This window comes from Uloborus diversus, chromosome 3, assembly GCF_026930045.1.
Source record: "Uloborus diversus isolate 005 chromosome 3, Udiv.v.3.1, whole genome shotgun sequence".
Classification (NCBI taxonomy): domain Eukaryota; kingdom Metazoa; phylum Arthropoda; class Arachnida; order Araneae; family Uloboridae; genus Uloborus; species Uloborus diversus.
In genome coordinates this window covers 78,545,085-78,558,758 of record NC_072733.1, presented here as the reverse complement: position 1 = coordinate 78,558,758, position 13,674 = coordinate 78,545,085, and the positions used below count along the sequence as shown (strand labels likewise).

Below are 13,674 nucleotides of genomic sequence, written 5' to 3'. Positions count from 1 at the left end.
TTAAAAATTACGCAAAAAATGTAAGTATAGAAAATATGGAATATTTATATTAAAAATGGATTTTTGCTACAAACAAAAATTAGTTATAAAAAATGCAAAAATACCTTTGCTTAAAAAATAAAACAACCTTAAAAGTACAATGCAGGAACTCTGCAGACACGTGTTTTGGCATTGCAAGGAATTCCTTTTTCAATGCACAAAATGGGGGCTCGTAGATTTAAAGGCATCCGACAAAAGTCGTATTTTTTTGTTGAATGTCTTTACATTCTTTAGCTCACATGTTATGCACTGAAAAAGACGTTCCTTGTAACGGGGGGGGGGGCAGAAACACATGGTCTGGAGTGTTCCTACACATTTGTTTTATCTGCTATTAAAAATTATTTATGTTTGGCAGATTAGAACTTTAATTGATTGGTATACAGTGAAACCCCTCATAACGGACACCCCTCTTATGCGGACAATTTTTAACTCCCCAGTTCCAATGCAAATAACATTATTAAACCCCTGTCCTGCAGACACCTCTATATTGCAGAAAAAAAATTTGTCCTGTTAGTGTCCGCATTAAAGAGATTTTACTGTAATTTGTTTTAATTCCAACTTGATTAATCATACCTTTTATTTATTTATTTTTAATTTAAAAAATTATTCTTTTGTACAATTTTTGACACAAACAAAATTGTATATATATAATGCGTAATTAAATTTCAGCAGGAATTTAGTTTTAAAAACTATTATATGGACAAGGAGGTTTATACTACTATTCCAATAAGTTCAAAATTCATCACATGTGTGTCGGTGGTTCTTCTTAAAACATAATTGGTACTTGGAACTCGGCCGAGTAGTGAAAGGCCGAGTACTCGGTAACTCGGTACTCGGCCGAGTAATAAAAGGCCGAGTACTTGGTACTCGGCTACTCGGCCAAAGTGCTACTCGGTACGTCTCTAGTGCTTTTCCTATGAAAAAATGCCAAATGTCTTCGAAGAAGAGCATCGATTTGGATTAAAGATGCATCAAGTTTAAAATAGAAAATTTTTGAACTATTTTATGAAGTGTAAATGCATTTCCATTTAACATAGTAAATTTATCTATATATTAAGTATAATTATCAATTTAATTTAAAATAAATAATAAACCATTTCAAAAAAAGCAAAAAAATAAATAAATAAAATAATATAGTAAATGGGTAATTTGCTTTATGTTTGTCTGCAAGTAAAAACTGATGTTTATTATTATTAGTTGCATTCTGTTATTTACTTTATTACTTTTCATTCTTTCATATTTTATTTTCATATTGGTATGTAGGTTATATAGACCGCTGAGCAAACTCTTGTATTTAGATATCATAGCTACTTTATCATTATTAGCTGCATTCTGTTCATTACTTTATTATTTTTCATTCTTTCATATTTTATTTTCATATTGGTCCCCCGACACGACGACGCTTGGATATATTACTGCTATTATTTATAAGGCAATTTATCAGAAACCTCAAAAGCCGATAAATATATTATTTTAAACATTTTTAGTCGGGTATTTTTAGTTCTTTATTTTAGTTTTATTTAAGGTTTTTTTTAGTCGGGGGTTTTTTAAATTTTAATTTTAGTTTCATTTAAAGTTTTTTTCAGTAGGCGATTTTTAAAATTTTTAATTTAATTTTTATTTCATGCTTTTTAAAGGCCAGAATTCAAACTTTCCCGGACGTGAAATTGTAACACGAGATTCTGTGCCACTGAATCTGCGTATTCTGACAATAGTTGCAATTCAAGTTATTGCTAACCGTAGCATGTAAGTTATTGCTCACCGTGATATGTAACTCATTGCTCACCGTATGCAACATAGTGTTGGAAAAAGGTTTAGTTCACCGTGCAATTCGTAATTATGTTGCACAAAGTTATTGTAAATACGCGATTGTAATATACAGTCAGACCTCCATATATCGAAGTAGCAAATTGCCGGGAAAAAATTCGATATATAGAAACGATCTTATTTTAACATAAAAAACTTCTAAATCATTAAAACGTGCATGAAACCCAATTTATAATTTAAACGAGCATTAAATGAAAGATAACAATAAAAATATTAATTTTGCAGAAATTACATTTTTGCGCCTTCATACATCTTCATTCTTCGGCAAATCAACTTGATCTGTAACATTAGGGGATTTTCGTTTTGACAATGGAATCGAGTGAAAAGTAAAAAATCAATCTACTTAACTTGAATGATTTTTACTGAAGCTAAAAAGACTAGGAATGATACTCAACAGACAAAAGGGATAGCTTGAAACTGATTTTACAGTGATACTGGTTACAACTAAGATTTGAAATAAACTTGAGGGAATGTAAGAACTCCAGAACGGAACAACGACCGAACTACACACTCCTAAACCCTAGATTCCTCAAGTTTTGTAGCAACCTTTAGTGAACATAATTTTCTCCGCTAAGCTTCATTTTTCATGATACGAACAGTCTAAAGCAGAGAAAAACCTACGAGTATCTCGAAAAAAATTTCGATATATAGAGATTTTTTCGATATATAGAAACAACTTTTCTATGTAATGAAAATAGAAATTTGCTGGGATTTCGATACATAGAAAATTTCGATACGTGGAAGTTCGATATATGGAGGTCCGACTGTAGTTATTGCTCACCGTATGTAATATAGAATTGAAAAAAATGTTTTTCCCCGTACATTTTGTAATTAGAGTTGTAATATTCTGTTGTAAAAAGTTTTTGCTCACTGTGCACTTCAAAATTATGAAACACAAAGATAATATAAATATGTGATTGTAAAATAGTTATTGCTCACCGTAGAATGACTGTTATGGCTCACCGTATGTGATGCAGTAGTATTTATAAATTATTGCTTACTGTGCATTTCATAACTTATAATAGACGCAGTGAAAGGTTTTTTTGTAAATTGCATAATGCATCATTAAAAAAATGAAGATCTTTTTCACAGGAGGTGAAAAACATCTCGGCTCTTTTATGTAAATGCAACTTCTATCCGAAACCAATGTATGTATGACGTTTTTTATATCTCACCATGCATTTATCAATTTTTTAGAAGTATTTAACAGTTTATTTGTAAATTGCACAATGCAGCATTGATGTCTCTCAAGTTTCTGTAAAAATGTAAAATTTTCTTTAAAAACGAAGTTCTATTTTCACAAAGAGTATGAAGCTTCTCAATGGCGGGAAGCACCACGGTTTTACATGTAAATACTAACATTATCCCTAAGTAATCCTTCTATATTGTTTATTATTGTTCACCATGCATTTCATAATTTATACAAGTAACTCATGATGTATTTGTTAATGATACAATGCATGATTAATAATCAAAAATTATTGTAAAAATGTGAAGTTTACTTTAAAACTGTTAGAGAAAAGCATTTCTCTCTCTCTCTCTCTCAGCTCTTACATGTAAATGCAATTCCTATCCATAATAATTGAGTATATAATGTTTTTAATTGTTAACTATGTATTGATTAATTTATAGGAGTAACTTAATAGTTTGCTTGTCAATTTAACATTACGGTATTAATTTTTCATATTGTAAGCAAATATAGTCTCGTTATGGAGAACTTATTATCAAGTGGAATGAATAAATATCCTACTGCTGTTATAGTTGTAGTTATTTTTGCCCCTAATTCCTTCGTTTTGTATTTAAACTGAACTTTTAAATATTTTTAAGAGGGTTATTTGATATTTAAATTGTTTAGTTTAATATTTTTTTAGAGTTTGTTTTCCATTTTGATACATTTTGTATTCTTGTTACACAGAATGTTTTGAATAAAAATTAAGAATTAAATTTCAAATTTCATCACCACTAATTTCAGCAAAATTTGACAAGCAGATACGCGTTTTATTTATTTACGCGAGGGAGCAAAGCTTAGGATTGCGGGGGGGGGGGGGGCATTCCCTCGACCCGATTGAACATTACTAAAATCTAGGAAGCCTGTGCATGGCCGAGTGAATCATACTAAAGATTTGGAAATCTTATCAATAGTTATGTAACGATAAATGATTAATATGTTCACTGAAATATGTTGAATTCAAATCCGTATTTCTTGTTACTTTTCGGCAAAAAGGTTTTTATATTAGTGGTATTTCGAAAGAAAAAATATTTTTGCAGTGAAACACACAAGTGTTCCAAAAATGTATTCATGCAACGATTTATGCTTGATGAGAACCTAATTTCTTCCATAGCTGTTTGTGCAAGATGTTGCTTTTGCTTTTTTTTTTTTTTTTTTCTAATTTGAAGAGTCAAATATAAATAATAAAATTTACGAAACTCGTTATGAACTTTCCTTTCACAGTTTGAAAACATATCCACATAAAATATAACGTTTAAAAAATGTTCCGAGAACAGTCGGATGTTGAATGTTCTATCGAGCAATTTAGGCAAGTAATTTTTGGGTAATTTAGATACAACCCTTCAATTATTATCCTTACTACGATAATAAAGGTTACGAAGCTCGTTATGAACTTTCTTTCACAGTTTGAAAACATATATATCCACATAAAATATAATGTTTAAAAATATGTTCCGAGCACAGTCAGATGTTGAATGTGCTATCGAGCAATTTAGGCAAATAATTTTTGGGTAATTTAGATACAACCCTTCATTTATTATCCTTACTATGATAATAAAAGTAAAACTTACTTTCAAAGTTGGATGAAAACTCTTCCAATTTCCAATCTTCTAGTTTTTTCTTGACGAACAGATCAGCCATCTCGATCGCTCCGCAAGACAGCACGAAAAACGCGCCGAAAGCGTATGAACATTGTCGACACTTGTTCACGCTCTTGAGCGACGCGTAGCATGCGCAATAAGAAAAGAGTTCGAAGCTCGCGAGTTTTATTCTTGGAAGTCACGCTTATTATATTTCCTATTTATACATGAATATTTATTAAACCATGTTCTTGAAACGTTAGCTGCAGTATTAAATGATTGTATGCATCTTTATTCATGAATTAGTGTTTGATAATGTGTTGTATTCTTATATGATGACTTGGGTATGTTCGTATATGATGACTCGTATTTCTCGTATGTTTGTATTTGATGCCACATTTACTCATTTTTGAATCAATTGTATTCAAAAAAAAATGAATACATTCAGAGTTTCATTTTTGAATACAATTTTTTTAACAGTGCTGAGTTTTCCTTGTCAGGCAACGAAATCGGTACGTATAATTCAACTTATTCATGAACGATTTCGTAGCCTAATTTACAAGTTTTCATCTTCACAACAATACAGATATTGAAAAAATTCACCTTCTTCTATTTTTCACCTTCTTTCAATTTTCGAAATAACAAGAGCAAATAGTTTATTTATCCTAACAAAATATGATTGCGATTCATCTTACAACTGTATTTTATCGAAATAACAGCATCATTGCATAAAACAGCCGCAGTTTATTTAACATTATTTGCACTCTTTCACTTTTTCGCAAGTGATGCAAAGTTTTTTTTTTTTTTTTTTTTTTTTTTTTTTGTCCACAGCTGTATTTTCAACTCTGCATAGCATTTTGCCTAATATTTGAAATAGCATAAAAGGCAGAAGACTTAAGAAGTGAACTAGTTATACGATGTTCCAGATATAATAATCTTCCGTTTGAATACTTTTTTTTTTTAAATTTGAATAACTGTTACGTAGAAATAGATGAAAAGTGCAATGGTACAACATTTTTGTTTTGCTTATTAAGATTCTAAAAAGACTACATAAGTGTAATCCATCCTGCTAAAAGAAAAAAAAAAACATTACTGAAAAAAAAAGAAAAGAAAAGAAAGAAAGAAAAGAAATGAGGTCTTTACCTGTAACAGCAACCAAAGCTCCTAGAATAGAATTTATCAGATCGCTGACAAGGAAGAGTCTATTCTTCGCATAGCTGTAATAATGAAGCATAATTTCGGCATTATTACAACAATTTTATATACGATATTTATCTTCTATATTAGTTGGATAATTGGGGAAGAAACAAACATAACACTTCGAAATCATTTCTCAAATGTTCTGAACAAATCTTGTTGTTGTCGAGTGCCAGCTAGGCTGGCAATGTGGGGTGTTCTGCTTCACTTTTCCAACTGTAGGGGAGAAGGAGGCTAGTGTGGACAAGGGGTTAGCGTGGACATCTGGAATTATTATTTTGTTTGTTTTTCAAAATTTCTCTGTTAATTTATGCATAATGACAACAACAACATGCACTTATATGCGTAGTTTCATGACAACACACTCTACACTTCAGTAGCAAGTTCCAAAAGAAGTTTTTTTATAGTGGAAAAGTAAATTTTGGATTTTATTTTAATTAATAGATTACACTTTTTTAATTTATTATTTCGAGTAAAAGGAGATAATATATCATAAATAAATATATATTTTGATATTCAGTTTTGCTGTGCATAACTTTAATTAATAATTAAAAGGCTTAAAAGAAAACATTACCCCATGGGGTTAGAGTGGACACACGGTGATGGGGCTACTGTGAACACATGGCAATGATGCCTCTGTGGGCTCATACACACACTAATCCCTTGCAGCTTTGAGTGAGAAAAAAAATAAGGAGTTAAATACAATATATTTTAAGGTTTTTGCCTGATTAAATTAATTTTGACAGGTATGCATTCAATTACAAAGGATTTCATGTCCCGTTTTTTTTTTTTTTTTTTCATATTTTAGGTTTCATTTACAAAATGAGAAAGATTCTTGTAAAGTGATGAGTTCTTTTACAAATGGTTTTATTTATTTATTCATCATATTAAATTTTAGGATTTTATTCTTTAGTAATTGCTTAATAAAATTATTTTTTGAAAATGATAAAATGATGACATTTAGAATTGATTCTGTGTGTTTTTGCACATTTTTGAGCCTTTTTCTAACTAAATGATTTATTATGATAATTACTAAATGTTTGCTTATTGAAAGGTGATAAATCAATTTACCAAGAAATTCTGTCATTTTACCTCATTTTTTTAATCTTTTTTTTTTTTTTTTTGTATAATTGAAGTTACCAATAACATAACCCTAATGACTTTGTGTTGGTCAAGTTTATGGAAATAAATAGCCTTTTGCTCTATATTGTACGAGTGGAGGCCGTATGCGAATCAATTGATTTCATTATGCATTTCTTTTTGGGGAAAAAAGGTGAACGAAATAGTTCTTTGAAGCACAAAAAATAATTCTTTTTCCACGATGGAAAATATATGTCCTAAACATCGTGAAATGAAATTGTAGAGAAACTACCATCGCCAGATGTTGCTAGTAGCACACTGTAAACAAATTCCGGATCGTTACTGATTATTTCCGTGGAACGTTGCGGGATTTCACTTATCTTCCCGTAAAATCAATTGTCTTTGGAAAAACATTTTCTGAATTGCTTCAAGTTGCACGAATGTAGACTCATCAATGGTGTCAAAAATATTTTTAGCTACCAGTTTAAAGATTAACTGAGTGTGTTTAATAAGCGTACCGACTGAAGCTCGTTACCGCCCGTCCAGGTTGATTTAAGCCCTCAATGGGCGCTTGTCTCTTAATGAGAGATCTTCATGTTCTTCGGAAAGTTTAAAGGATAGTTTACAAAGGTTACTGATTTTTGGCGAAAAACGTTCCTGGTTTTTGCAAGTGATGTTTTTTTCTCCGCACACACCCCGCCACTTAGCTGTAAGCATTAGGTTCCACCGTCCGGGGGGGGGAGGTACGCGTAGCGGGCCCCCTGCACGGCTGGGTGCGACGGTCGATAGTCGTCTGGGCCACGGACGGTCTTGGTACTTATTGCGCCGGGGAACGTCCCCGTGCTGGGCGTCAGCCCAGCTGGGAGCAAGTGATGTTACTGGCAGATATTTTGCACATGAGCTGCCCATTAATTTCCAGGAACGTCTCTGAATTGTGATTACGGCGTATGTTCTACTCTGCATTTACATAACATTTAATGTTGATATCTTTAATAATAGTGTAGAAAACAAAATCTCTTCTGCATTAAAATAGCCTTTATATATATATATATATATATATATATATATATATATATATATATATATATATATATATATATATATATATATATATATATATATATATATAAACAAAGGTTAAAAGCTTTCAAACATTTTAATTTGTCTTTTAAACAGTTTCTTTGTTTTTAGACAATTCATAGCTACGAATTAATATTTTAAACTTTTATTATTAATTAAAATATGCTTTGTTTTGTTACGGTTAACATTGGCTAAGGATTCTGCTATTTAGGTTAAAACTTATTTATTTATATTCAGTAAATCACCGCCCATTAGCCAGGGCTAAAGCAGAAATATTTATGTTCTTATTTATTTATGTTTTAAATCCCCTGTTTACATTGCTTAATTAGTATTCTATCTTGTACACACTAGCCCCTTAGCTTGTCCACACTAGCCCCATGACATGGGGCTATTGTGAACAAAAACAACCTTTTTTGAAACATTTTTTATTAAATAACTGTTATGCGAAGCCTTTTAATTTATCAATTAAAATAAGTGCAAAAGAACAAATAATTGTAAAAAAAATACCAAACTCATTAAAAGCAGTATTTAGTATACTTTTTTTGCAAAAATTCAAAATTCGTTCACACTAGGCCCCTCCTCCATAACCGTCTTCAACAAATCTTCAAATACATATAACGAAACATTTCGTAGCGATTTTAAAACGAAAGTTTTTCTTTCTTTGTATTTTTATTTTCGGCAATGTGAAAGGATAAAATTGAAAATTAAAAAAATTACTGTAAAGTCCCCATTCTTAGAAATGAATTGCTCACTTTTGAGAAGTTCTTAATCATACGACAAATTTCGTCATTTACAGTACTTCCTTTCGGGATCAGAAACTCATGGTGAAATATGGCAAAATATTTCTCAGTTGAGGCAGTGAGAAGCAAAGGGATGCAAGTGGACTATTTTAAGTATCGAGTAAAACGCGTTTAAAGATCAGCTCCTAAGTAGGCTTTCATTGAAATTTTTTCTAAAGCATGCTGTACATCAGCACCTACCAGGGCTACTAGTACAATTTCTTTCCCCAAGACAGAGGAGAGCATTTGTACTGGTTATCTCCAAATTTTGAGTTTTGCCACTTGCATCCCTTCGCTTCTCACTACCTCAATTGGGCTAAAAGTCTGTTCGGATCGTTTTCCAAACACAGAGAAAATTTCGGGAGATGTGAGCATGTGTTTCTGAGGTAGCTAATACACAGACTCTAAAAAGCAGCTCTGGAGCTTTAGAAATTTCAGAATGTATAAGGCCATTCCACGGGAAAACCGATATTTTGTCCCGCACGTGAAAGCCAATACATTTCATTAAATATAATAATTAAAAAAGTTAATGAACAAATGTTTTGTTGCCTTCGAAATGACAAACGTATGTGGGATTTTGCTATCAAACGAAATCAATCGCCGCTAGGATCTGAAACTTGATCGTCCGAACGCTAGTATGAGATAACGATTATGTACTATGAAGGTTTACTAAACGCTAAGATTAATTATCTTATTTTCGTTGCAACATACCAGCTAATGCATTTGCCAGAATACAATGCGGTTGAATGACTTAATGAAAAATTAAATTAGTGATTATTTTAAATTATTTACTAGGTCGGGTTTAAAATGTGCAGAAAAATGTAATGCGATAAATAAATAATTTCCCTCGAATAATTTAGGTTTCATTAATAAGTTAAAATCGTAATACATCCAACCTTGTTGCTGTAACACTATAATTTAAACATTATTTTAAAAACTATTCTTTTCCAAACTACTTTTCAAAATTTTTGCTATTGAACCTGGATGAAGAGAATATGGTTTATTAACTATTTAGTTGTTGTGTTTCGAAATTAAACTTTTTTTTAAAAAAAATAAAAGGGTTAACGTCATTTGTTTTACTCGTACATTTGATTTACATAGTAGCTAGTTTTTGCTACATTTAACCAATTCATTGAAATGTTGAAATGAAACAGTGTAGTTATGTACATTCAATTGATAAAAAACCTTTTTCAGGTAAAAAATTCAAAGAATTGACAAGAGCTGTTATACTAGCTCGTGAGGCGTCCTCGGTCAATCATCAAATTTTCACTTAATATTAATTTAAGGCATCGCCAATTTATCGTAGTACGAAATCGGTGTAAATCGATTTTGTACTCATTTTTGGAATCATTTGCAATGCTAATCACGTTGAAAATTGAATTATTGAATATCTAAAATAACTTGAAATATTTTTATAATGCACTCACATAAAACAATTGAAAAACTATCCATTGTAACGTACTATAATGCTTAGGGGAACTTGCAGACATGTGTTTTAGAGTTACAAAAACTTGGAAGAAAATGTGACAAAAGCAGTTCACGAAATTTTAAGAAGTTTTAAGAAGTTTTTGTTATACTTTCGCAATTTTTTAACTTTACAACGTTGATAATAATCGATTACACCCAAACCTCTTTTTGCGCGGTCTTTTTTGTGCGAATTTTTTTGTGCAATTTTGTTTGATCGATTTTTTTTTTTTTTTTGGTGCGGTTTATGAAAATTATTTATGAAACGAGTGCAAGGTAGTATCTTCAAGTCACGACAGGGGCATCCTGATGGAAAGTCACTGTGACCTCCCAAAAATTTCTTTATTCGGGAATTTTTTCGGAAGTCGGCAAAATTATCATCACTTCGTTTATTTTGATTTCGTTTAAATGTAACATTTTGGGTTATTTTCTACGTGAGACTTTTTTATGCGATTCCTATCCACCGCATTAAAAAAAAAAATATTTTTTAACTGTGTAGCGAAAACAACTTTTTAAAGCTGCTGGTGAAGTTCCGACAATTTTTTTAATGCGATTTTTTTATGTGGTCCCTATCCTCCGAACAAAAAGAGGTTTGTGTGTGTACAACTTTTAAAACAAACTACACAGATCTTTAATTTCTAAGTGCTAACGTTCTTATTTTTACTCGGAACAGAATGTCGTACTGCTGTCGCGTGTTTCATATGCAAAAATGCATGCTTTGCCCTTTTTTTTTTTTTACTGAATACGCACGTTTTAAATTTTTGCACATTTCGACTTCCTAAATGAGTTTACTTTTTCTTCAAAGACATTAGTTTTTTGTTTATTCTTCCCGAAAAACCTTACAATTTAGTGTCACTTCCTCAAACCTACGTTGAAACAAAATAAAATTATCACCGTCACTATTATTTTTTTTCTTAATATTTACTTTACAGTTGGTTTGTATAGAGCTGGAGTTATAAAGATTACATCAGTTGAGACAAAACATTGTACTTTTTTAATCTTGCGTTTTTGTTGTGATACATTGCTCTAAGAGAAGTACATAATAATATTGAGCCGTATATTATAAAGTAGAAAAAAACAAAAAATAGACGAGCAACTTACGAATATATTAATCCTGCTAGACCTCCACCAAGTGATGCATTTATTGTATTAACAGCAGACCTGAAAGCAAAATATTGTAAAAAGTATAAAAAATGCAATCCTAAAAGAAAAACGAAATATTTCTTCCAATTTAAAGTAATGTATATTACACTAAAGAAACATGAAACATTTCAGTTTATCAGATATAATGCACAGTATAAAATGCTAATAGTAAAGTTTTGATAAAGGGTCATCTTCATATTAAAATGAGAACTTAAAAATTTCAAATACCAACTCCCTTTTTATCACAGATTCGTAATTAGCTACACAATTTAACTTTGTTTGCCACTATCTGTGTAAATTAGTGAAGTCATTGCGTTACAATTAAACTCAAGAAAATCCGCATCGTTATTAAATGCTTCTTTAAAAAAAAAGGCTTATAATACGAGTATCTAAACTATCATAGCTACTTTGAGTTTTTCACATCAAAATTTGAACCAGTCTAACAATAAAAACATGCTTTGCGACGCAAAAAATATTAATTTTTATTTTTTAAGAAGTTACAAAATGAACATTTAAAGAAAAATCTGAAACAGCATTATTTTTTTACTAAAAATTAACCTGGAGGAGATTTTACATCGATTTCAAAAAAAAAAAAAAAATCAAAGAAACAGATTGCGAAGCTTTTTTCTTTTTCTTTTTTTTTTTTTTTTTTTTCTTTTTTTTTTTCACTATACATAAAAATGCATTTCGCAATCATTTTAGCGGACGTATACAATTATTGAATGTATATTACTGAACCTTTTGGGTAGAAGTAAAAAGCTTTATAAAACCCATCGCAAAACTCTCGCAAAAAGTTAATTTAAACTCACATATTATAACGAGGAATGCTTGCCTTTTCTCTTTAAAACATCTTGAAGTTAGCAATCATAATAGAATGAAACTCTATTAATGAACATTTACGCTAAAACTAATAACGGTAGTTTGGGAAATATCTTTTGCGACAACTGTCAGAAAACTATCAGGTTAGGCATTTATGCCAATTTGAGCACTCTATGTTCATTTTTGCTGTCAAAAATAGGACATTCTATTCAGAGTTTTGACGTTTCATATGAATACTGAGCCTTTTCAAAATTTGAGCTGAATAGTTTAATACGGCAGATTTTTTTTGCGCAGTACACGTGATCAGTGAGTAGTTACGATCGTTTTATTCTTCAGGACTTCACTGTTCATTACCACACGTTTTACTGTGTTTGGTGGTTGATTATGAATGCTAACTTTAGAAAATTTTATTAGATAATTGATGCATTCATGCATTCTGAAATCCAACTAAGAAGTAAAAATGCGACTTTGGTAAAGGAGATGAACGTACCTTCCTGCATAATGCCATTTGTCGCCTGAAATCCCAAAAGAACTGCCACAGTTGAACACTAACCATCCCCACCTATAAAGAAGCAAAATTTTTATTTCATTTTCTCGTTAAGAAACCTTTAACTTAAGTAAATGTGACATTTTGGTAAATATATTCATAAATTTCTTGTACTTGGTAGTAATATTAAAGGGTTGTCTCAAATGGAGACAATCAACGAAAAGATTGATTTTCAACTTTTTGTTTAAAGTGTAGCTTGACACTTGTAGTATGACTCGGAAAATTTATGAAACAATGTGATTAATATTTAGAAAAAAAAGCTTTTAAATGCTTCTACAGCGCTGCTTTTCTAAGTTTTGTGTTCTTTGAAAGGTATTTTCTAGGTTTGAATTTTTTCACAAAATCGTTGTGTTTAAAATGAGAAAATCTCGAGGCCTATTACTCAGAAAACTTTATTTTTATTTTATTTTATTTTATTTTACTTTATTATTTTTTTAATTTATTTACTTATTTATTTTTTTTCTGAGTTGATACAATCTACTTAACAGAATTAGGGATAGGTTTTATTTTTATATCTTGAATAGATGAAATATTTAAAATGAAAAAGAAGAAGGGACCATATTCGTACGGTTTCATTTGGATCTATTTTCTTTATTTATATTTTTTTCAGAAATTAAGTCATTAATAGCAACACCTGTCTCTAAAGTTATAAAACATACTAGTAATAGTGTAACAAAAATATTTGCTAACAAAATGTAGATAAATAAAATGGAGAAGAAAGCTTTAAATACTTAATTTTAAATAAAAGGTAAAATTTTCGCTGTAGGCAACGAAATCGAGGCCCTATCATAGTAAAATGTGTAGTTGAAACAAAATATGGTCTTCAGAGATATTTATACACAACTTTACATTTTTGCTATGATATGTAATATATCCAGTGCTGTACATAGT

At 30.6% G+C, this 13,674-nt stretch overlaps 1 protein-coding gene across 1 annotated transcript in view; it reads right to left on the bottom strand.

Moving 5' to 3' along the window:
* Nucleotides 1-13,674, bottom strand: part of LOC129218813 (putative ammonium transporter 3) — a gene marked incomplete at its 5' end in the record, with an annotated part of 51,445 nt that overhangs the window by 12,427 nt on the left and 25,344 nt on the right. Inside the window, 3 exons of the mRNA XM_054853135.1 lie at nt 5,818-5,891; nt 11,376-11,435; nt 12,727-12,798. Of these exons, the coding sequence (XP_054709110.1) occupies nt 5,818-5,891; nt 11,376-11,435; nt 12,727-12,798 (206 nt within the window). The remainder of the gene's footprint in view (nt 1-5,817; nt 5,892-11,375; nt 11,436-12,726; nt 12,799-13,674) is intronic.